Below are 25,763 nucleotides of genomic sequence, written 5' to 3'. Positions count from 1 at the left end.
GATAATCAGGGTAGTCAGACTGTGCATACTGGTGCATTTGCTGTGTGACATGCTGGGTGGCAGCAATGGGCTGGGGTACGGCCACTGTCTGTTGTGCGTTCTGTGGAGGTTGCGTGTTTTGCGGGACGTGTTCCTGTCTAGGAGGACGCGGTCTATCTTTCGTCTTGCCTGTAGCTATATTATGTTTCAGGACAGCACATTCATTTATATAGTGACCTGGCTGTTTGCAATAGTTGCAGTTCCCTTTGACAGGTGCCGTGCCCTTTTTCTGACCATCGGCTGGAACTGATTGAGCTACTAGTACTTTCATTTTCGTGTCTTTCATGCGTCTCTTTTCATGTTCTTGTTCTTCTCTAATTCTGTTCTGGTGGTACAGTAACATTTGTAACATTTGGGAAGGACTATTAGCTTGCCAGGTACTTTCAACCTTCAGTACTCTATTTTTGATCTGGGGTGAGGAATTTTCTACTAATTTGGTCACAAAAAGATGTGGGTACGATTCACTACTTGTCTTCAGGCCACTATTAATAAGAAAACATTTTTCGAATCTAGAATAAAAATCACTAGTGTCTTCATCTTGTTTCTGTTTGCAGGCTGAAATGGCATCCCAATCTTCCTTTTTAGTAGTCAATAATCTCGGCAAGACCTGTATCAATAGCTCGGGTAATTCTTTAGCTTTGTCCGAAAGACCAATACCTGGGGCTCTCTTTTTATCTTCGTCTTCTAATTCTGTCCAATTAATCTTTTTCTCTTCCACCTCCCATTCTTTTTCTTTGAGTTTTTCATAAATACCTGCTGGTAACAGTACTTTCAACATTTTAATGATATCGGCGTATGTATACTCGCCCATACGGAGCATGTCTTTTAATTCACGGTGGAACCCTGCTGGGTCTTTGTCATGACAGGGTAGTAATTTTTTCATTTCCAATAATTCCATTTTTGTCAAGGGTGTGTAAACAAATACTCGTTGAAGTGCACCCGCATCAGTTCTAACGGGATGAACCTCTCGTAAGGGATTCTGTCTGTCTATGTAAAAGGTCTTTCTATCTCGGTGTGGAGCGGGAACAAAATGCGGGGTCAGGAAAGTCATGTACTTATGTCGTTGTTCTAGTATGACTTTAAATAATTCGGTACCTAGGCCTCTCCATCTTGCTAGGAGTAAATCGTCCAATAATTTATACAAGGGCCCTGGATCAGAATGCTGACTTTCGTACAGTGTAATGAGGTGTTGAACCATGTACATACCAGCTAAACGCTGTTCTTTCGGAGGAAGACTCAAAAATGTTTGCGCTACTATATCATCTTTATATATGTTAGAATTACAAGCCCATTGAACTGCTGATCGGGCTAGTTCTTGTTCATGCAAAGTACTAAGTTCGCTACTCCCTACTCTTCTTTCAGCGCGTGGTCGGTGACTTGGAATATGTGCTCGAGAGAATATTGTTCTGGTATTGGAGAGAGAGAACGCTTATTGTAATCTAGACGTATGGGTCTGTCAAACGGTCTTGCCCTACCTACGTAATGTATTTTACTTGGGTTCTCAGCTACTAAATCATCGTCCTCTGAGACTTCATCGTCTTCTTTCTCAGCTTCTTTCTCTGCTTGTTCTTTCTCGTGTATATCAAGAATTTCTTTACGAATTTTCCTGTACATGCTTTCTACACTATTTTGTTTATCATGTTTACCCATAGCTATATTGTCACTCCAGTTCATCATACCTTTAGTTACTTCTTTGTCTGGTTGATCTCGTTCCCTGATCAAACAATTAATCAAAAACTGTAAGAGCATGCGTTGAAGCTCCACTTTTCTATTTGCCATGGCCTCGTGAATACTTTCTGGTCCCTCCCCCGTTCTAACGAAGTGGTAGATTTTGTCTAAGTGTTCTTTCATGTCTGGTAAAATAATCAGATAATCTGCAACACGTCTTAAACGTATTGAGTATATAAGCATCGAACCCTCACCTGGTACTGGATCATATATGCAATCGGTAAGGTACTGTATAAGGGTTGCGTATGTTGCTGGTTTTGGCGTGTGTTGTAGCGCTAAATCTCGCAGTGATGATCGTTTTAATGGGGGTGGTGTGGAGGGACCCCCTCCCGCTGCTCCTAGACTGGAATCGCCTTGGCTTGAATCAGGTTTTACTGCTAACGTTGTCGCTGGTAATGCGGGCTGTACTTGTGTTACGGGTGGTTGCGTTTCAAAAGGATTGGTAGGGAAGGTGGCAGGAGGAACAGTAGGAGGAGTAGTTAGGTTGGCAGGAACGACAGGGTTTGGAGGAGGTACATTTACATTTACATATGCTGGAGCAGCGTCATCTAAATAGGAGGAAAAGAAAATGTCCGCTGCGGTCTGTTTATGACTACGGAGTTTAGTCAGGATCAGTGGTGGCGGCAAGTTACTGGGTACTTCCGGGGTCACTTTAGGGATGCCCTCGGCGAGGAGGGGGTACATGCCTTTAATAAGGGCATTTCTTTGTCTGTCTTATTGTTCAGCCTTAACTCGTTCACCTTCTTCTAGTAGTTCTTTTTCTTTGGCTCTTTCCGATGCTTCTCTACTTCTCTCTGCTTTCTGGATTTCTTTCTCTGTTCTCCTATGAGCTTCTTCACACCACAATTTTATGGCATCTTTCTGGGATTGTCTGGCTTTCTTTTTCCACAGTACTTCCTCTACTCTCATGATGCAATCAGCATCCCATGTCCCTGAGACAGGCCATCTATATTTCTCTTCCAGATCCTTGGTGTAATCTACACATAAATCTAAGTACAGTATGGCATCTAAGCCATGCTTGTGGTACATAAAGTGTCCAGGAGTGTCCCTTGGCGGGACGGGGACTGCCTCTTCGAGTATCCCTTTCCTAGTCCCTATCTGACGTAATTTCGAAAACAGTGGCATGTTGAAACTAGTTTAAACAAAAACACAATGAGCACAATAATCGACTGTAAACAATCATGCATACCACGACATTAACACATTGAGAACAGATACTACCTATTACATGGAATAACACAATCCTAAAATAAACCTCGTCTTACTGGATGCACTGCTAGAACAGTACAGTCATACCGGTCCCATAAAGAGACACGTCTTTACCGCATCCACCGAAATGGACACGTCTATACCGGGTCTGTGTACCCAGACCCGTCTTGACCGGGCTCAAATGAATGAACCCGTCTATATGCGTTCCCAACAACGGTACTCACCGGGAAGCAAAACTGAAGGCCTCGGAAACTGGATTCTGGACTGGACTGCTACGGCTTCTGGTACTGCTACTGCTGCTTCTGCTGCGCATGCGCCTCGGAACAGGTGGGCCTCGGGATACCTCGGACCTCCCTCTCTCGGCTTGGGCTCTGGTCGGGATGGTCCGCAATCCTCACCGCCTCGTGTGGATGCCTCGTCGCAGTCTCCGTCTCCTCCGTTGGCCTGAGGGAGTTAGCAGGAAAACCCGTGGATGTGCACAGACTGGGTCCGTCACAGCTATAGAAGGGGTCAGGGGGCTGCGCTTACATCGCCGGCGCGTGGGGAAAGGGACTAGTCCCTATTCGGGCGCCAGAATGTCGTAAATAAAATTTCCCTGGACATTTTTCTATACATTAATATCAATAAGGATAGCTCATAAAATGAAAGGCAGAGTCCGTGGTGTCCGAGTTCAAAAGGGCTTTATTTCAATGGCTCGAGCCAGGGGAGAATCGGGTTCCATCACCACTAAGGTTCAGGAAGGGATATCTAACGTTTTATTAACATTACGCATTATATATAGTAAAACCACATAATTTCAATGAATACAGTAGGCGGAACACTCCAGGCGGAGCAAGTGAAAAGAGAGAGAGATAAGACCACATGGGCGTGAAAGAAGGCGTGTAAGGAGGCGTACACATGGGTGTGCACTTGATGAGTCATAGGAGTGTCACAGGTAGGTGGATGCATAGAGGAGGTCTGTAGGGTCAGCAGAAACCTTTACCCTGCATGTGCGCGCAACTGATCATGACGTGAAATTGACGTGTAACTGGGGAGAGCTGGGGGTTGACTTTAGCACTAGTAGAGGAGACTGGAGTCTGGGATGTCAGAACGACCTGCACCTTTGGCATATCTGATATCTTGTGTTTGGAGGATGTATTGTCTGAAGTAAAGGTCTCTCGAACAGAGGCCGTTCATCATTAATTACTAGTGTGTGCATATATTTCTTCGTGCATTACGTGGGGGCAAGGGCCTACTATGGCAACGGGTTCAGTAAATCACTCGCATGGAGACAGGAAGGCTAGGCCCTATGCTCTGCAGGCGGGAAAATGTTTACCTATTTCACTAGACTGGAATGTGTTTTTGCGGAGGCTGAACAGATAACTGTAGGCAAAATATCGTCTTGGCAGGCAGGCCAGGCCGGGCACCTCTCGGCTGGAGCAGGGAGTAAGGGAGAGGTCAGGGATGCATACTTAAATTGCAATTTCAGAGACAGAAGAGGCTCGGAGCCTGAATTCAGGGTCTGGCTCGACTGGGCCACAAAAACGTGTGCTTCTCGATGTTTAAACGTGTACCATGTAAATGCATTGGCAACGTAGGCCTCAGTGCAGAATTAACGTTGTATTCATGGAGGGCCTAATAACAGACATGTTAACGGTGGACGCAAATGCATAGGCGTCTTCATTTCGGCCATAGAGGGAAAATGCATGGATGTCATGCACATATACTACACGTTGGGGTACACGTAGGGGCCACATAGGCCATATAATATTCCATTTTCCTCAAGGGTCTCTGACCTCTCAGGGGAGTATACCATTGGAACATGGTTTTCAACTGCAGCGACCCTTTACTATGCATGGCTTTGTATACCATGCTCAGATCCTTGAAGGAGATACGCTGCTTAATGGGTAGCCAGTGCAGGGCGCAAATCCCCTCCCTGGCAGATAGTTGCTTTGGAATGTTCAGGATCAGCCTTGCTGCTGCGTTCTGAACAATCTTTTGTTTTTTTCAGAGAAGTTGCATTGATAAGGTATAAAGCATTGCAATAATGAAGCCGGGCAGTGATAAGTGCGTTGACGGTCGACCGATTTCAATTGGGCGGGATAAAGGGTAACACCTTTCAGAAGATCTTTGAGATATAGAAACATGTGCTGACCATACTTTTGACCTGAGCATCAAAGGTCAGACTCGTCAAAAATGACCCCTAGATTTTTAACTGTCTTAGCTGGGACAGGAAGGGGACCACAATCTGCAGAGTACCAGACACTTGACCAGATAGAGTTCTGTAACCCAAAAACCAGTATCTTGGTCTTATCAGTATTGATCTTAAGGGAGTTACCCTTCATCCAGCAGATAATGCATGCCATACACTGGTTGAATTTCCCCACAACCAGTTACAAATCATTAAAGATGGAAACAATGATTTTGTTGTCCGCATACGAGATAACCTGGAACCCAAAAGATCTCACAAGCTCATCGAGGGGTGTCACATAAATGTTAAATAAGGTGGGGCTCAGGGAGGAACCCTGAGGGACCCCACATAGAAGACTGAAGGCCTTCGCTCTAAATCCTTTGCAGCTGATGATATTCCTTCTTCCCGACTAGAAAGAATGGAGGAGCTGAAGAGTTTTGCCCCCAACTCCCACTTCCTGCAGACGCTGGACCAAGGGCGTTGGGGAGACTGTATCGAAAGCCGCCAAGAGGTCGAGCATAATCAGCACTGCACAGCCTCCCTCATTATGTGGGAGTGAGCCTTTTCAGTGGCCCACCAGTGCAGGGGTTCTCCCTTCTTTGTCCTCAAACCCTTGGACTAACAAAATAGAGATTGGCATGGAAGCTGTAATATCAACCAAATATTTTATTATCATTCATGAGTGGAGACTACATCGATACAGAGCCCTCAGGCAATGTGTGAGGCAGTACAAGGAGTACAGAAACCAGGGTTCTTTTATATGCATTAGTTGCATTGTTAGCATGAGACCAAGGGGAGGTACTGGCACATACAGGAATAGTTTTTGACTAACATGGACATACAAATTTGTCTCAGGCAGAACAGTGGGAGGCAAGATATTTCTCCTTGCAACAGTAAAAACAGCCTGACAGTTATAATCTAAGACAGGTGCATTCTAGCAGCTACAGGCCTTGCTGAACATGCGCAATGCTCTTGCTCAGTGCTGAATGAGTTAAATATAGTTGATGACTCAAGCAAAATACAAGGGCAAGCAACAGTGAAGACGGAACAATCACATGGCTAACAGATAGCTAACTAAAATGCCTGCCACAACCAAAATGGCTTCAGCTCATGGTAACAGCGATTTCTGCTAGTTTCCACAGATGGCCCTCCTATGTTATGTTATGTTATGTTATATTTATTTTTATATAGCGCACGGCTACTCAAAAAGAGTGTCCCGGCGCTTTTAATAATGAGACCTGCAGCGCGATAACACAACACAGTAATAAAAACAAAGTGGAAAACAGAAAACAGAAAAAAACAGAAAAAAACCTAAAGGGCAAACAGCCAGGTTTTTAGGCCTTTCCTAAAAGCGAGTAGACTAGTAGCTCCCCGGAGTGCCAACGGCAAGGTGTTCCACAGCGGTGGCGCCAGCAGTCCAAAGGAGCGGCCTCCAATGCGAGCTCTCTTTACACGCGGCACAACCGCCAGAAACAGAGATTCTGATCTGAGGGAGCGAGCCGGATGGTAGAAGGCGAGTCTCCTTTGGAGATACTGAGCTACCACAGCAGGAAGAGCTTTGTAAGCCAAAGTTAATGCCTTGAAAGCAATCCGTTTACGGATAGGCAGCCAATGTAAGGTCTGCAAAAGGCCAACAGCACTGGCTCGCCTGTTTAGGCCAAAAATGGCCCTCGCGGCCGCGTTCTGCACAACTTGAAGCTGCTGCAGCAGATACTCTGGCAGGCCCAGATAGAGGACGTTGGAATAGTCCAATCTGGAGCCTATCAGAGCCTGCACAGTCAGCTTCCTGTGTTCCTCAGACAGAAGAGGCAGAAACCTCCGCAGCATCTTAAGGAGGCCGAAACATGTGCCCGTCACACCAAGGATCTGGGATCTCAACGTCAAACCCTTGTCCATCTTGACCCCCAGGTTTTTAGCTACTTGGGATGAACAAGACGGAGGGAACATGTTACTAGGCCACCAAGCATGCCAGTCTGGCTCCGCAGCACACCCGAAGAAGAGTACCTTGGACTTATCAGAATTGCACTTGAGGCTGTTCAGCTGGAACCATTTAAAAACAGCCCCAAGGCAATCCCGGATACTCTCTCCATCGAAGTCTCCTCCCCTCTTACAAGAGAAGAGGAGCTGGGTGTCGTCGGCGTAGGATACGATCTGGGCCCCGAACGACTCCGCCAGCGCCGCCAAAGGGGTCATAAAGATGTTAAAAAGGGTCGGGCTCAATATAGAGACCTGCGGAACCCCGACTCCCAGTGGCGGCATCACGGCGGAGTCTGAGGAGGCCCAGACCGTTTGCCGGCGGCCAGCTAAAAAAGATGAAAACCAGCTGTGCACCGTCCCCCGTAGGCCAATCTCATAGAGTCTTGCGAGAAGGCCATCATGGGGGACGGTGTCAAAGGCCGCTGACAAGTCCAACATAACCAGCATGGCTTTGCCCCCAGCGTCCAGAACCCCTTTAATGGTTTCTGAGACCTCTAGGAGCGCGGTCTCTGTACTGAGATTTGGGCGGAAGCCAGATTGAGTGGCGTGCAGAATCTTATGTGTTTCCCAAAAATTGGAAAGCACCGTATGTACATGCTTCTCCAAGACTTTCGTGAGAGCAGGCAGTAAGGAAATAGGCCTATAGTTAACCGGAGCCTTGGGATCGAGGCCAGGCTTCTTCAGCAAAGGAATGACCATTGCCTGCTTCCAGGCCTGCGGAACCACTCCCTGGCTCAGCGAGAGATTCAGGAGTGGATTCGCCAGCGGATTTATCAATTCTGCCATTTTTGCCAGGAATTTGGCAGGGCAGGGGTCCAAAGGCGACCCAGATTTAAGATTGCCCATCAGTGCTAAGGAAGCAGGAGCTGAAATAGATGGAAAAATGGCCAGCACCGGGCCTAGCGGGGCCGAAAGGCACGAATCGTCCTCAAGGTTGACCGGCCCCATGGGCATCACCAGTGGGAAAGAGTCCTGGATAAGTTTAATCTTGCTGGTGAAGAAAATCGCAAGATCAGAAGCCCAGGATTTAGAAGGCATACCTTGGGATGTATTGGAACGAGGGGCCATAAATTCTCTCACTATGGTAAAAATCTCCTTACAGGAGTTAGAGGCGGCTTCTATCCTCCCTGCAAGATAGGCTTTTTTTCCTAGGCGAATGTCCCGGTGATAGGTCTTGATCGCTGTCTTGTAGGTCAGCCTTGCCACAGAGTCATATTGTGATCGCCAAGCTCTTTCGGCTGCCTTACACTGCTGCCGAGCAGCCGACAGTGTCGCAGTGAACCAGGGAGCCGAAACCCGTTTATATGTTATGCGGGGGGCCAACACCGGGGCAAGATCGTTCAGCCTATCTAATAGCCATACTTGCAAAGACTCCAGGTCCTCCTAGCATTAGCTGACGACATCTCTATGACCTGGAAGGAGTATAGAAAGTATCTTACACATCTATTCTCATCATATCGCTAACTTCTTGGTCTAATGCATATTGGGCATTCACATTCTTGATGTTGTGCTTGGAAGGTATACAAGTAGAGACACAAAAGGGAACAAAGCATCGGGCCATATTGTATGCATAGACAGCCTGACAATAGGATTGCACAGAATATACATAGAATTGTCAACAGTTTTCCAGCCCCAAGTAACAAACAATGTCCCTAACCAGCCAATAAAAGTCAAAGTGCCTATGTCTGAATGATTTTCAGTGGCTGTTCTAGGCCGATTGGAAATAACCAACAACACAAGTTTGATGCAATGTCTATATAAAAACATTTTTAATAAACCTTCCAGTGTTCTTCTTTATGAGGGCTAGGATACCAATGATATGTTCAGGAGGAAGGCAGAGCAGTATATATCAAAGTGTGCACAAAAGGTTTCTCTTGCAGATAAAACAGCACTCCAAATGCAAATATTAAAGCTGACACACATATTATCACATAAACAATTTTTGCTTTGGGGGACCAGGAGGACCAAACGGGGCCATGGGAATTAGGACCAGGAGCCGCAAAGGGCTACTCCTCCTCAAAAATGGGACGACCAAAGGGGTACATTGCTAACAAAAAAGTACTTGGGGGGAAGCTGCTGTCCAACCAGCAAGAGGAGAGTCTTCTCCCTGTGTCTGTCTGAGCCTCACAGGCTAGCTCCTATTATTCATCAAATTTTCACTTCTGCCACAGTGGAGCTACACAACTTGCAACTCAGTAAAACATTCACGGCCTAGGCTGAAGAAGAAAACTTTCTTTCAGGATAGGGCAAATACCCTCAACGATCCTGTCCAGTATCTCAGGCAGTGCACCATTATTCTTCACTTTAATCTTACAGGCACCAGAGACACAGCACTTGTACCGTAACTCAATTCACTCCCTAACACCTGTGCTGCCCTGCTGGCGCACTGCACTTTTGTTGGGGCTACAGATTGTACCCAGTGTGCCCAGGCACCTCCTGATCAACAAACAGAGGTGCAAACTTGCATTCACTTGGGGACCAAGACTCAGAGTCCTGATGCTGGAGTATCTAAAGCAACCCATGTTTCAGAGGGGGTCACTTCAAGCAAAGCCTCCTTGCCGTCCTTGTCGGTCTGTGACTCTCTCAGCTGGGACTAAAAACTGGATCAACGCAAAGGATAAATTCTCCATCTTGATAGGTGACCCCATCACTTCACGTTGCTTTTTTGGACCCAGTGCTTCCGGTCTTCTACCTTCACTGCAGTCCTAGTTGCCAGCAACGCCTGTGCTGGTTCCCTTTACCTCGGCTCCAAGCTGGACTAGCACTGAATCCACCGGCTGGATTTGATGTCCGGCCCCCTCTGGCAATGGTGGTAGGGCAGCAGATATCTATTGGTGAACAGAACAAAGATCTTTAGACAAGTCATACAAATAATCAATCAAAAGAAGGTATTCAACCTCAGAAAATTGCCTAGGTCTCTGGACACCCCACACATTAACTGTGCATCCAAAGACTACTTTATATGGCAAAAATCCGGTCCAAAAGTGTAGCGTCACCCCTATGGACCTATTAGCGAGTATAAAACAACATTTTAGTGAACTCGCAAGGGTAAACTTAATTTTTCTCTCCTAATCCCAAGCAGCCGGGAAAGTCTGTATTTGTTTACTAACCATACTCTGAATCCTTACATTAATGTGTTCCATTTGTTATTCATCTTAGTAACCTCAAAAAGGAAATGAATTTCAAAGCAACTATTCTTTTAACAAACTTGGACTTATAAGTCATCGCACTACAGCTTGTAACTAATAAAGGGCTCATGATGCCTCTGAGACTTTTTGCAGTGCCGAAAGAACATAAACAATAATGGTGTTGCCACCTGGGAATTTTAGAACAAAAACTACCCACATAGAGTTCCCTTAAAGGTCTAATAAGGGAACAGCAGTCTATTCTACCCACCCTTTCTTTCTTATCTTATTTCACATTATATCAGTTTACAGATATGAGGGGAAATAACATGACATATTTATTTATTCATTTTGTTAAAACAGTATTACTTAATAGCAAATTTGACGTGCACTGATGAGGTGCTTTGTCTGTACTGATTCTAGAACATATTCACAGCATCTTGTGAAATGAATGTCTAAAGCGAGCCCAACCAGTTGTCTCATGGCCGTTCCTAGACAGCTTAAACCGGCTCAAAAAAGAGAGAGAGAGCACAACAACACAAATGTGTTACTTAATTTTGCTTACCCTTTATTTGTTCAGGAACTAACCCCCTTCAACAGTAGGTAACCGAAACAAGGGACCTCCTGTCAACCATATTTACCCCCCTTTTTCAGCAGCTGAATGTTTTTTAATATTTGATATAATGTATCTAAGGATAATGCTGTAACATTTTGTATTGAGTCCTAGTTGTGTAAAACACACACATTTGTTTTTTCTGTGAGGCCTATTTTCCCTATTGAGTTTTAATAAAACATGTTTTTTCCATTGTGGCAAAATTCACACATCTATACTTTGTTACTGCTTTACTTTTAATAGTAGCGTGCAGCTACTTAGCATATGGTATATAATTCATCCTTTGAATTTTAAAGTGTAATTCTTCCAATGCCATCTGCTGAACACAATGACGACAACAAACCAAATTGAGGTCATTCCAGACATTTCCAAGAAGGGGGCCACACACTCATAACAAACAACACAGGGGCATATTACCAAGCAATAGCGATAATTATCGCTATTGCTTGGTTAGAGACAAAAATTTACAGCTGAGCTGCAGCAGTTTTTACCGCAAATAAACCTTGGTATTACCAAGGTTTATCGCAAATGCGATAAAAATCGCTGCAATGCATGAATATCGCTGAAAAGTCAGCAATATTCATGCATTACCGAGCTAATGCTCCTAGCCATGTTATCCACCTCCCATTGGATAACATGGCTAAGAACTGCTCAGGGCAGGTGTTAGCTTTTGGAGATATTCGCGCTTAGCGCGAATATCTCCAAAAGTTGGTAATAGGAGATAGCGATGTTAGTGACTGTTTTCAGTCGCTTACATCTTGGCACGCCCACTTTGCATGTCATTAGTGATAAATATCACTGACATGCAAAGTGGGGCACAAGATGGTCGCTATCTCCTACTAGCTGTCGCTAACTGGTGTTAGCGACAGCTAGGTAATAGGGAGATACTTTTATCCCCGTTTTCTTGGCTTTTAAAGCCAAAAAAGCGGAGATAAACCCCCTTGGTAATATGCCCCACAGTTTGCAAAGACAAGCCATCCTTATACAAAACAGTACAGTCGCTACACACTCAAACAAGTACTTCACAAGCATTACCAATGGTGTCAATCAACAATTCTCATAGACATTCAAACACACAATTAAACCACAAATCAACATTTAGGACAAAAACAAGAGGCAGCCCACAGACTGAACTCAAACCAAACCAATTGTAAATAACAATTGTAAATCATATTTACAAACAAAAGAGCTCTCAAAAATAGTTCAGAGACTGCACCAAGACAAGTAAACAGCCCAAAGACTGTTCCATGTTCAAGAAGAGAGGCTCTAGCCCCAGACCTTTTCCAAAATACACTGAATTACCAGTTGGGCTGGCAGAACACTCAAAAGTGGTCCGTATCACCACTTATGAACTTTACTAAGTGTGTAGATCAGGATCCTTTTTCGTGTATTTGTTCAACAGTGTACTATACATTATGGAAGAACTGTGTTTAGAATTTCTCTGCGATCTTGGCGGGCAGGTAGAAGGGATATAGGGCGATAATTTTTAAGCTCTGAGGGGTCGGCGTTTGTGGTGAGACAATAGCCTCTTTCCAGGTGTCCATGTAGTTCATGGATAGAAGACTGTTGATAACTTTGCACCGGGAATTGGCTACAGGGTCAGGAACCAGTTTAAGTAAGGAAGGCATATGGGGGTCTGAGGGAGCACTGGGTTTAAGGCCCATTAGAAGATCTTTGGTTTGTTGAGCAGTAATTTGAGGGAAGGAAGGGCAAGCTTCTCACTGCCCTGAGTGTGTCCTCAGCATCATTCGGAGGCTGGGCTGTGGAAGAAAGGCAGGAATTAACTACATGCCTCTCGCAGACCTGAACAAGCTCTTTGGCCTTAGGGTCTTCAGTTTTAGTAGGACTAAACTCCTGGAAGATCTTGAGGTCCTTGCCTTGAAAGTAGGTAGCTACTCTAGCACAAAAATCTTTGGAGGGGAACTGCAACTGATTTTCTGATGGCCCAGAGATCTCCTTGATGACCCTGATGAGCATACTAGATGGATTGTCCGCTGATAGTATCTTTTTAGTAAAGAAGCGGGATTTGGCTTGAAAATTTGCATATTTATATTTCTGTAGCAGGGATTTATGCTTAGCCTTTTCCCTAGAACATGGGTCCCTAAGCAATTTACGTTCTTGCCTGCAGTACTCCTGCCTAAGGGGTTTGAAATCCATGGGACCAATGGGGCTTTGAGTGATTCAGTTTTTAAAAGGGGCAGCAATATCAAGAGCCTTGTTAGTCCAGTTGTGGAAACCCTCGGCCGTGGAGGGGAGCAGAGTATGCTTTCCCTCCCACGCTGTACACAAAGCAGCCTCCCATATAGTAGCTGTGAGCATATTCAGACCCCTATAATGAAAGGTGCTCAGAATAGAGCTCTCCTTCCCAGTAATGGGAAGAGTAGGACAGACTCTAAATTCAATCAACCAATCACCCACCCAGCTGGTTCCAATATTTTACAGCATGACTCTGTAAACCTGGTTCTAGGGCCAGGCGCGCGGTATACAAGGAGACTTGAGAAGTTATAATGATTGGATAGCTTAATCCCAGACAAAACTACCTCCAGTGGTGAGCCAGAGTCACCATCCATCATGCACAGAGTGCATCTAAGAGAGGTCCGAGCTACCAAGGCCAGTCTGCCACCTCTGCGGTCTAGACAGTCACATCTAAGAATGATATAGCCAGGTGGGACAGCATCTGCCAGGTCGGAACCAGAGTTCTCCCAGGCCCATATCTCAGTGACAAAGAGGTAGTCTAAGTTAAGAGTTTGAATAATCAAAGCAATTTTGGTTTTGTGTTGAGTCAAGGAGCGTGCGTTTATTAACGCTCCTCAAAAAGGCCTGGATTTGGAACCAGTTTTGTTATTAGTCCCAGAGATAGAGATCGGACCATGTGTGCGTCTGAAATTGCAAAGCTGACAGTGTTCAGCCTCCGTATTACTAATGAAAAGTTTATTTGCATACCCCAACTTGAGTGGTTTGGGAAGTAGTATTCCTTGGAACATTATCGTGCTCAGGAACATTCTGTAACTTTCAGTTTATAATTCTCCTGTGAGCTACTTGTTGTGGTATTTCGTTTTATGCTTCAATAAAGTTATGTAGATTTTGATAGAGACTCTGACTCAGATTTCAATACCAGGTGTAGGAAAGTTGAGTATTATGGCCTAGTGGTGTGGCAAATAGCAGGTAGACTTTACTAGAGGAAAATGTGTTAGGCATTTCAGAGTACCATAATGTCTATAAGTAATTGACATGTCTGATAGAAAATCCAACACCAATTCATACAAATAAGGTATATTTGTATATATATTTAGAGACTAAAATTAATTAACACAGTTGGATCCTTATAACTGGACTTTACCATTGCAGTCAATGGGGAAAAAGCACTGGTACACTAAGCACTAGTGACTATCGGTCACTTGTTGGTCAGGTTACATGGAACCCAGAGGTTTAAGGAAATCTGGGTTCCAAAACAAAGCCATAACAGTCAGTTCAATTTTACGTGGCGCAAAAGGCCTGGGTGCAGGGTTGTCTTGGCTCTCCTTGCTGCTGAAACGGGGGCCCCGTGAGAGATGGATTTACCTCTTAGATGATTCAGGGCAGAAAACGAATGCCGTCATCCACTGAAGGTGTTGCATGGTTCTCTCTTGTTGAAGAGTCGAGTAAAGGGGTGGTAACCGAATGGTCACCAACAATTCTTTGAAAAGGTAAGTCCAGAAAGATGACATTTGAATGTCCAGAGGTCTGGGGAAAAATGAAAGTTGCCTGAAGCTTGCTGGAGGTCAGGAATACTTTCCCCACAATGCACTGGACCATCTACTTTTAGGCGATTCCTACGAGGGCTCCATGGTCAGTGATTCTTTGGTTCTTTCATAGGGGATTTCCATGTATAGTCAAATGCACAGTTTTTCAGCCCTTCTTCTGCCGGGGGCCCCCCAGAGGCTGAAGACAGAGCCCTGGTAGAAGAATGACACTCTCCTCTCACTGAAGTCCCACCTGAAGACTTGGCCTGCTGTTTGCTTTGCTGCTCTGCTCTCTGAAGCCTGATCTTCTCTCTGTCATGCAGACTACGCTTAGAGAAGATTTTACAGACTGAACAGAAATCAGGGACATGAGAAGCAGGAAGACAAATTAAGCACACACTGTAAGGATCAGTCTTGGCCTTCTTCCCACCACAGTCTGAACACTTATCAAAAGTAGCTGGCATTTTTTAACAAAAATCTGCACATTTTCTGTCAGAAAAACATAAAGAAAGACCAAAGATGTCGGGTGATGTAGTTATTGGCTACATTTAGAAGTGTATTTCTGAAGAGAAACACCAAATTGGTCGAGCTCAGTGCTCCAGGGTCCTTAAAGCAGGAGCTGGAAAAATGAATTGAAGTAATTGCCACTGGCTGTGCATGATGGTATACTGCTGGTCTCTGGAATCTTAAAGGCACAGCTTCTATTTACAAAGACACATAATGTCAGCCTATGGGGCTACTCCTTCCTTTCCTTTCAGCTCTATCATGAAAAAGGGGTTTTGTGAAGGAGATTATTGTGTGTGTTTAATACTACAGAAAACTACACAAAATGTAGTAAACTTGCTTCCTTTGTTCAATTTTAGATGAATATGTGGGCAGTGTAGCCTATGGATTTAGGCTGCATTATTGTCTTTCTATCTCTTAAGAATCTTTGCAGGCCTTCCTGAAGAAAGGCAATAAATATCCACTTAAGAAGATTTATCTAAAGTAGTGCTCCGGGGTCCCCCCACGTGGGCGGGATCATTCAAGTGCTTATGACTTATAATGAAAATACTCCTACGAGAGAACAGTAGTTACAGGTAAGAAACCGTTTCTTCTGGGACATTGTTTTACCAGTGTTTGCAGTGTACTAGTGCCACTAGACCAAGGGAGTCTAGAGTTCCATTTGGCTCTCAAAGGAGTCCTTCTGCCTGGGGGAGCCGGTCTTAGGGCCATAGCGAGTTGCAGTTGTGCAGTTCCAGGAGCGTTGTCACTGTTACAGAGTATCCCACCTTTGATTTGTGCAGCTCCTGTTATTGCAGACTCAGGTCTCTTCTTTGTAGTCTTTACAGATCTGAAGGTCTGGTGTCAAGGGTCCCCCATAATTCCTAGCTTTAGGTTTTTAAGGGGTGTGGCTGCAATTGGCCAATGGGCTACTTGCCCCATCGGCTAACCTGCCCATGAGGTGACCACATCCCGGGAGTTACCTTTCCTACCCAGAACCATCAATTGTGGCACTTCTATAAAAGGCAAAAAACTTACATGGCTGTACAGACCAGGTAGCCCAACCTAGGTGTGTGGCTAGCCTTCTGCCTTGATGTGTCTCTTCACTAGTCATCCTGTCAGGGAGGGAGATGTCACCTCCTTCTTGGCCAAGCCTTTGTTTCTGACTCCTGGGAGTGTTCACACTTCTTGGCAAGAGTTCAGATTCCTGTCATGGCTGTAGCAACTGCAGGCTTCGACCCAGGACACAGGAAAGGCTGGGGCAATCAGGTATGCAACCTCTAAGGTAGCCACTGGCGTGCATGCCACGTCAAACCCAATATTGGAAACATGTCAGGGTTGAGAAGGCAAGTGGTTTGATACCAAACATAACTCCTATTCGTTGGTTCACGATGTAGCTGGCGAACTCAGTGGGGCCCGAGTACCAGTCCATGTTATCCTATGGACCGCTGATCCCTTATAGTAGTCCTTAATAAAAAGGGCTACTACAGAGACATTTATATGTCCACACCTTTAATATACTGCACCCTGCCTCCTGGGCTTAAGGAAGCCTACCTTAGGGCTGACTGACATATATTAAAAATAGTGCTTTGTCCTTTGGTGAGGGCAAACTCTGGTTTGCACTGTTCCTGCAGTCTGCAATGACATACCGGTTGTCATCTGTTTACTTGGGTCGCTCAGAGTGGCACAAATAGTGCTTCTAGCCCTAGTGACCCCTTTATTACCCATGACCTGGGTACCCCTGGTGCCACTTTACAATGGACGTCTAAGAGGGTTAAAGTCCTTGTCATTTGGGAGTACCAATTTGCTACATCATGTTTTAGTGAGAGCACTGTCACAGGGGCCTAGGCAGCAGGCTCCTGTGCCCTTTCAGAGTCATAACTATCAGCATTGGGGTAAAATGTTTAGGGGTAAGCATATAAAAGGGGCACTTTCTTACACCGGATTACTACCAGAACCAGGCCGTGAATGGGAGCTCTTCTGGAGACTTTCACGTTCCCTACATGTCAATACAAAATGACAAAACTCTATTGTATCTGGTTCCGGAAGAAAAAACAAGATTCATCAAATATGAACTCTCTCACTTGATGTCAGCATCTGCACCACCCTGCTTGCATGCCACTGCCCAGGTGAAGGCCTCAACCTCTTCTAGTGACTGCAGTTGTGCTTTCCGTGCTAGCATTCAGAATCTTGGTTTTCCCTTTGGTGGATGTTGAGGCCAAATTGTGCTAATTTGTTTTATTCACTTCACTTGCATCTGCACATGGGTATATGAGAGTAGGGCCAGGTCATCTGAAAAGTCCAGGTCATCGAGCTGTGTCTAAGGTGTTCACTGGGTTCCATTTATTTTTCTTGCTGGGGATGTCTTCATGATCCAGGCTATTGCCAGCAAGAAGAGAAAAGTCAAGAGCAAACAACCCTGATGGACTCCGTTCCTCACTTTGAAGGCTTCCGTGAGTTGTCCTCCATGGACTATCTTGCAGGCCATACCCTCGCAAAAGTTCCTGATAATTCTTATGAGTTTATCTAGTACACCATAGTAGTGGAGGAGCTTCCAGGGGGTCTCTCTGTTCATTCTGTCAAATGGATTCTAGTAGTCAATGAAGTTTACATAGAGTGAGAAGTTTTATTCCATCAACTGCTCAATGATGATGATATGCATGACTATACACAAGGTCTAGATACCTATCATGGAACATCGGCGCAATATGCATTGCCACTGCACTACTATCTAACTTACTACAGACGTTTTGAAACAAGGGCACAATGGGAACATAATGAGGGGGACGGTCATTGAAAACCCCAAATGAATTCAACTATTCCTGATTTAAGTTGACTTTCTCTTACTGAAAGAACAGCAGTGGGTGTATGGACTCAAGACCCACGTAGTTGGACTCAATGACATCTCATGGTTGACATTGTCACCAACATAACTCCTTCACATACAGGGAGGTATCCAGACTGCCTGTTCCATTTATATGGTCTCCCTCTGGATCAGAGCCTCAGCAAACTCCAACTTGCCCCAAGATAGCCCCCTTGTTCAACATTTACCTACTCTGTTTTGACTGATGATATGTACTTTCCCTTTTTTGATTATAATATTTATGAGGGTATTCTCCTTTTTTAAATGGTTTTTTGTATACATTATGGGGATTATATTGAATATTCACCTTCCTGCCCTCAGCTGCATGAAAGAGAGTGGGTAGGAATGTGCAATATTTATTATTATTCAGCACTTTCCTGCTCTCTGTCTGTGCTGGTGCACAAACTGGTGCGAGCGCCAATGCAGGTACCTTTGCACCATGGTGCAAGGGTGCCTGCGTTGTAGGCAGGATTTGTTTTGTGCAGGAACTGACACCTTCCTGCATAAAAACAATCCTCTGAGGCTTTTTCCTCTTTCTTTGTGTAGAAAGAGGAAAAACAAGGAGAAATAATCATATTTCTTCTCATTACGTTTCCACTGTGGAGGTGTAGTATTTTGACACATTTCCTGGAGTACTACTAATGGTAAATCTAGGAATGCACCAACATCCATTGGTGAGAGCATGGGAACACCCACATTCCACCTATGGAACTCCTGCTGGGGCAGAGTAGCACCAAGTAGCGAATTGTGCTGCCTTGCATTACTCCACATTTACCACTAGGTGGCCCTGTGAAGCTTGGTAAATGCAATTCTGGAATTTAAGTCACCCTTGCACCCCCTTGTGTGAGAAATATGTTGTTAAAATATTAAGAACTGATCAGGTTTTCTCTTCCTTCACTCATTGATTAGCACTCTGATCTCCAACCTTTTCTCCCCTTATATTCTATCCTCCTTACAGTAAGCCCCCAATAACCAATGTAAGTTACATTGCCTGCTCCTTGTAGCATGCTACGTTTTGGCCTTTAAATTATGAAGCAAACTGCCATGGTAACACATACGCATGGTTCTACATTTCCAGTGGACCATAGATGCTGATGCAATAGTGAAATCAACCTGTGCAATCAGCATCTCAGATTCTAACCGGAAGGGAGCCTCTGTGTCTCCCCACCCTGGTGAACTCATTTAAAAACAGTGGAATTGCAGGCAAGCTGCAACAGTACTTATGCTGGTAGCCCCATGAGCCCAACTGACTACAGAACCCCATCAATGCTATATATAAACCCGGAAGGAGCAACACATTAATAAAATGATGTTTAACACACAAGCTGGCTTTGAGTCCCCTTGTGCTATTAAAGTGGAACTAGAAAAATGGAAAGTGACATTTGTTTATACATGATTCAGAAGCAAACAATCCCATATTCATGTCACTAATAAAACATGGAAAACCAAACCCATCCTGAGAACTAATTACTTTGTTAGACATCAGTTTTGATTTTATAAAAAGGACTGAAAATCTCTTTCACTTTCATAAACTTACACAATATCTGTACAATAAGGACATCTCACCCAGTGCCCTTGTAGGGCAATTAAGCCCAAATCGTGGGTCAGCTTCCTTTAGGGGTGTTGTGCTTTATAAGCAGTCTTTTAATGTTACCTTCACAATGCTCTTCTCTTTGCAGCTGTGCAGTGACCCAGGACGTGAACGTACATGTGATTCAAAATGGCCACTCCCTGCAAGTCATGTTTGAGATAGAGACCTTCATCTTTAAAGAGCAGTCTGAAGTATATATGAAGTGTGATGTGTCCCTGTGCCCAATCACACCGTCAAATACCTGCCAGGTAAGTGATGAGGGTTGATGCAGAAATAAAATGTAAATTCATTTTTAATCAAGCAGGTGCATGAGCCCCAATAGAAGCAGGTGTGGGCACAGTCACACTGAGTTATTGGCATTGTTTAAATAAATAAAAGCTCTAGGAAGCCCAACTAAAGGAAATCAAAGTAAAAAACAGCGAGACCCATGAATGTTCAAACACAATTAAATATTCTTTATTTTTCTAAATTGGGTTTAAGTCATTATTGTGTTGTGTCATGACTTTACTACAGTTTGGTACTGCATAAATACTTTCATCCAAGTTAAGCCTGACAGGAATCAAGCTCAGGTCTATTTGGTGACTTTGGTAGTTCACCCTGATAAGGATTTATATTATTAGTTGAGGTAGGAACGACACCCCCTGAACTAATTCTCAAATGTCTCACCTAGAGCTTTTATTTATTTAAACAATTTTTTTTTATTATGGATCCTAGGTACTTTGGATTGCATCAAGGGATCCCTATTGGATCTATTTTCTTTTTTTGGGGGGGCTGTTTTGGACAACATTATTCCCATTTTTGGTGGATTATTATTTTTGACTATGTCCATACAGAGAGAAATTTGCCACTATAGAACTGAAAGTCATATTTATTTCATTTCTTTTCGGTAAGAAATGTTATATTTATTTGTTGGTTTATATATTATGTGATCGTTACTTGGAATTGTGAGGTTTATGTGTTGCATTTATTTTATGTGATAGATTAAGTTTTTTTTCAGTTGGGAATTTTTACTTTTTTTGTTTAAAAAATGTAGAGGTTTAAGTTTTATTTATTTTTTAGACTAATGTAATAAAATAGAATTATTATTTATATTAAAAATTTTCAGAACTTTAATAGGTTGCTATTGGTTTTATAGTATGCCTTTTGCTATTATTTCTAAGTAACCTATTTCTTTGTTGCATTTGATGAGTTTGACTTTAAATTGTAGCATGGGGTAAATTATTTTTGTTTGTTTGCTAAGTTTAGGTGCAATTTGCTTTAAACATTGATCCAATCATAGTTGTTGGTAGCTGAGGTTTCTTTATAATGGTTTTATACATTTGTAGAGTGTATGTTGGGTTCTGCCTCGTGTGGAATGGAAGGCATAATGCCGTCCTTCCCCTGCTTTGTGTGTTTCAGTTTCCTGTGACAAGGTGATGTCATAGACATTCCACCATGGTATTTGGAATTTGGGTTGGCATCTGTGTCTGATGGCATGCAGTCTGCTAACCCATGTGTATTCAAAATAATCCATTAGAGGGCTTAGTTTGTCTTCATTTTGTTGGTAGAAAAGGATATCTTTTAACAAATTGTAGTGGTTGGCTATCTCTGTGACAGGGGCACAGGCTAGTGTCTTCCTTCTCTTTTATTTCAAAGGCAAATTGGCTGTTTGTAGAATCTTGTACACAGAGGGGCCGATTCCGATCTGGGTCGGAAAGCTCTCCGCCTGAGCCAGATCCGGAGTGTTTTTGACCGAGCTGGACTCCTGTAGTCCGTCCGAGTGAGTACGATGTGGCTGCTTGCTGCCGGGCTTGGTTTGGTCGCACTGCCATAGAAGTCAATAGGAGCCGGTTTAGGTTGTCATATAAAAGGAAATGATCCTCGTTATGGGCCTGATTTTGATGCCTGTCGGACTGACTTACACGGTCCTATCAGTGGTTGTTGGACCACCACAGTTTCATCTGAAGCGGTCGGTCTGGCCGAAGAATTATGATGCATTTATCCAATATTATGACTGACCACTGAAAGACTGCTGACTCCGACAACCTTTCTCCGACTGCCCAGATGGTGGTCGGAGAAAAATAGCATGCATTGGGCAGTACAGGGTTCTCCTACAGCTATCCGTATTCTGATGTGTATTTCCGATGACCCAAGCATGGCGGTCCGACTGACTGCCTTAAGTCGTCAAAACAATGGATTTGTTGTACATATACTCACCTAAATCCGCTTTTCTTCAGCAGTCTCCATTGTTGATCCCTTCCTCCAGGTCTCCCGTACACCTTAACAGTTGCACCCCAATGAATACGATACTGTGGGTGCCAGAATCCAGAAAAGTCCTTAAGCAGTATGTATCTCCATTGACTGTGCTGTGCACATTTTTTCAAGCTCCAGCAATAAGGTACATGTTGCACATGGCATATCCCCACATACTTCAGTCATGTGTGTACATGTCCAACTGTATAAGTAGATAATCCTTTATTGTAGCTTGGTTCTAGGATAGGTAAGTAGGAGAAGATAGGAAGTATAGATAAAGCCCCACCAGGAGCAGATCCTAGCAGCTCAGCCTGAGTTGACCAAATGACACTATGAGCACAGAGAGACACCCAGGCATTCCATGATGTCATGGTACATTCTATTCAGTGGAGAACAGTAGAGAAGTAATTTACTACACATCCTCCTTCCTTAGGTAATGACAGCATAAATAGAGAGGAAGATAAGTAAGATACCTCAAATATAACATTTACATGAAAGTATAACAATGAGATACACATATTTGATACAGTGATACATATTTGATACAGCTGAAGCATTGTGCGCTGATTGTGTTGGCCGTATCCTTGTGTTTGTCTGCGTGTGTGTTGGTTTATTTTAATTTTAAACTTGCACTTGCACTTTGAACTGTAAAGGAGAAATACCTGTACCACGAAGCTTCCATTTCCCTCCTCACGCCGCACACCTCCCGCTCCGACCCCGGTCCACTGCAGCTGATCGCTGTTTGTGTGGAGGGCAGACCGAGGAGAGCGAGACACGCCCCCCTGACGCTGTCTCCCAGCTAATTCCTACATAAGGTCCATAGCCTTCGCGCCACTGAAGCATTGTGTGCTGATTGTGTTGGCCGTATCCTTGTGTTTGTCTGCGTGTGTGTTCATTTATTTTAATTTTAAATTTGCACTTGCACTTTGAACTGTAAAGGGGAAATACCTGTACCACAAACCCTCCATTACCCTCCTCTCGCCGCATGCCTCCCGCTCCGACCCCGGTCTACCGCAGCTGATCGCTGTTTGTATGGAGGGCGGACCGAGGAGAGCGAGACATGCCCCCCTGACGCTGTCTCCCAGCTAATTCCTACATAAGGTCCATAGCCTTCGCGACGCACCGCTGAAGCATTGTGCGCTGATTGTGTTGGCCGTATCCTTGTGTTTGTCTCTGTGTGTGTTCGTTTATTTTCATTTTCAACTTGCACTTTCACTTTGAAATATAAAAGGGAAATACCTGTACCACAAAGCCTCCATTTCCCGCCGCACGTGTCCCGCCCTGCTCCGACCCCGGTCCAACGCAGCTGATCGCTGTTTGTGTGGAGGGCGGACCAAGGAGAGCTAGACACGCCCCCCTGATGCTGTCTCCCTGCTAATTAATACATATGGTCCATAGCCTTCGTGACGCGCCGCTGAAGCATTGTGCGCTGATTGTGTGGGCCGTATCCTTGTGTTTGTCTGCGTGTGTGTTCGTTTATTTTAATTTTAAACTTGCACTTGCACTTTGAACTGTAAAGGGGAAATACCTGTACCACAAAGCCTTCATTTCCCTCCTCACACCGCACGCCTCCCACTCCGACCCCGGTCCAACGCAGCTGATCACTGTTTGTGTGGAAGGCGGACCGAGGAGAGCAAGACACGCCCCCATGATGCTGTCTACCAGCTAATTCCTACATAAGGTCCATAGCATTCGTGACGCGCCGCTGAAGCATTGTGCGCTGATTGTGTTGGCCGTATCCTTGTGTTTGTCTGCATGTGTGTTCGTTTATTTTAATTTTAAACTTGCACTTGCACTTTGAACTGTAAAGGGGAAATACCTGTACCACAAAGCCTCCATTTCCCTCCTCACGCCTCACGCCGCACGCCTCCTGCTCCGACCCCGGTCCACCGCAGCAGATCGCTGTTTGTGTGGAGGGCGGACCGAGGAGAGCGAGACACGCCCCTCCTGACCACTTCCCCCAGGGGTACTTACTCAGCCCATGTCAAGACCACGCAGCGGGCGCGCCGGCCGAGCACCGAAGGCGCGCCAAAGGCGCGCCAAAGCCAAGCCCGTCTGCGCCCGTCCGCGCCTGACTGGGACCAGGGGCCAGCAATAATGACCATTTGATCTCCTACACTTCTCGGGAACTTCACAACCTAAGGGGCAAATGGGCTTTAAACCCCATCACCAAGCTAGCCATGAGTAAAGAAGGGATTCTGCATCCTAGCGACCCTCTCCTCATGTATCTTTCACAGGACATGGGGCCTAGACCTTCCACGCCGCAAAGCCAATCCTCAGCCCCTGTTATGTCTCCCACCCGGGCAACTGGCCCTCTGGCCATCATATATCTAAACACGCGCTCCCTGGTAAAGCACCAGCTCGAAATTTTCCATAGGCTCGACGCCAAAAGACCCGACATCTTACTTTTATCTGAAACGTGGCTAAACATGGACTCCAACCCCGACATCTTGGCAGCAATACCCCCCGGCTAATAAATCCTCTATGCTAATAGGGCGACGGGTAAAACTGGTGGTGGTGTGGCAGCCTCTCTGCAATTTAACAGCGGAAAAATAGGTTATATTTTACCCGCCTACCAGCCTGCAGCAGTACCCTAAGCTGGAGTTTAAGCTCATCCCAGAGGAAGGCCCTCTAGCTCCTGCCAAAATGGTGCACAATTTGGGGTATTACTGGATGGTGGTCTTCAAATGGAGTCCCAAGCAAACAAAACTGCTAAGGTTTGCTTCTCTCTATTACGGATGCTACGCCAGATCCTCCCGCTTCTGCCCAAAGATACCCGCTCGCTTGTGGTAAGGCGCGTAACTCCTAGTAGATTGGACTACTGCAATGCCCTGTACTTGGGTGCACCACAGTACATTCTACAGAGATTGCAGAGTCCAGTCTTTGGCAGCCAAGCTGGCACTGAACAGGCACCGCAGGGCATTCCCAAAACCGATGCCCTGAGAACTTACAGTGGCTCAACAACTAAACCGTTTAGAGAGGGTCCAAGGGATATTTAATTTAAAGACCCCTACCTGATTATTATCCCCAGCTACTTACATATGTATAACACAAAAAACAGGGGGGTCTACCAGCTTAGTTATGTGGCTGCACTGTCAGTCCGAGTTAAAAGAATCTCGGCGTGGATAAGTCACATCAGCTTATTTCAAAACAAGGTGAACACTATATGTATAGGAAAGACCAACACGTTACAGATCATTCATACATGGTTGACAAATCCAAAACAATTAGCAAAGGGTTACCATCAAATTGACTCAATGATCAGTCCTATCATATGGCCAAACCCGGGTGCAAATGAGGCTAGTCCCCTGATCATTGGGACTTCATGCGCCGCACCATTAGTTGCTGGTCAAGGATTTGGTCCACCCATACAAACAGACCAACAATGATGGCTGATCTTTGATGGTAAAGTGAGAAACCGTGCAACAGAAAAAATAGTGACTTTAAAATAGGATGGAGTGTCCTCCTATTTCTAACTTTATTCTACGGACGAACCACACCTCCTAATTAAAAACATAGAACAGTGCAAAAAAAAAGGACAGTCAACAAATATCTGTCTAATAACGGGCCAACATGTTTCTGCCTAGCGGGTATTTTATCCCATGGCATTCGTCAGGGCCTCTGTTCTTACAATAGTTGCACTAAGTAGTGATGAAACAAAAGAAACACCACCACTACCAAAGTGAAATAGTAGGATGTAAAAGGGTTGAGTACGATACAACCTGTACCAACCAATGACATTAACCCTCCATGTCAGATAGGAAATACGAATTCTATGGAGGAAAATGCATAGTCATTATCAACTTACTATGTCAATCACCTATACAATGTGTTTCACCAAAAACAGTTTCAAAGAAAATATTGTATTTATGCTCACCCTTCATGGTAGGGAAATGGACCTCACCCCACCTGGACCTTGCTCAGGTTCTACGAGGCCCCGCACTACATGAATATAAGAGGTAAAACAGAAGTAGAGCACCCATAGAACATAATTTCACAGTCTATTCCAGT

The 25,763-nt window shown here is 44.7% G+C and overlaps 1 protein-coding gene across 1 annotated transcript in view; it reads left to right on the top strand.

The window, feature by feature from the left end:
- The window catches only part of LOC147725095 (uromodulin-like), a 215,732-nt gene extending 195,684 nt beyond the window's left edge, over nucleotides 1-20,048 (top strand). The window contains exons 7-8 of the mRNA XM_086918168.1: nucleotides 19,609-19,768; nucleotides 20,034-20,048. Of these exons, the coding sequence (XP_086774294.1) occupies nucleotides 19,609-19,768; nucleotides 20,034-20,048 (175 nt within the window). The remainder of the gene's footprint in view (nucleotides 1-19,608; nucleotides 19,769-20,033) is intronic.
- Nucleotides 20,049-25,763: the final 5,715 nt, after the last annotated feature.

This window comes from Lissotriton vulgaris, chromosome 4_1, assembly GCF_964263255.1.
Source record: "Lissotriton vulgaris chromosome 4_1, aLisVul1.2, whole genome shotgun sequence".
Lineage (NCBI taxonomy): Eukaryota > Metazoa > Chordata > Amphibia > Caudata > Salamandridae > Lissotriton > Lissotriton vulgaris.
Note: the sequence above shows the minus strand (reverse complement) of the source record. Positions and strands in the feature narration are given on the sequence as shown.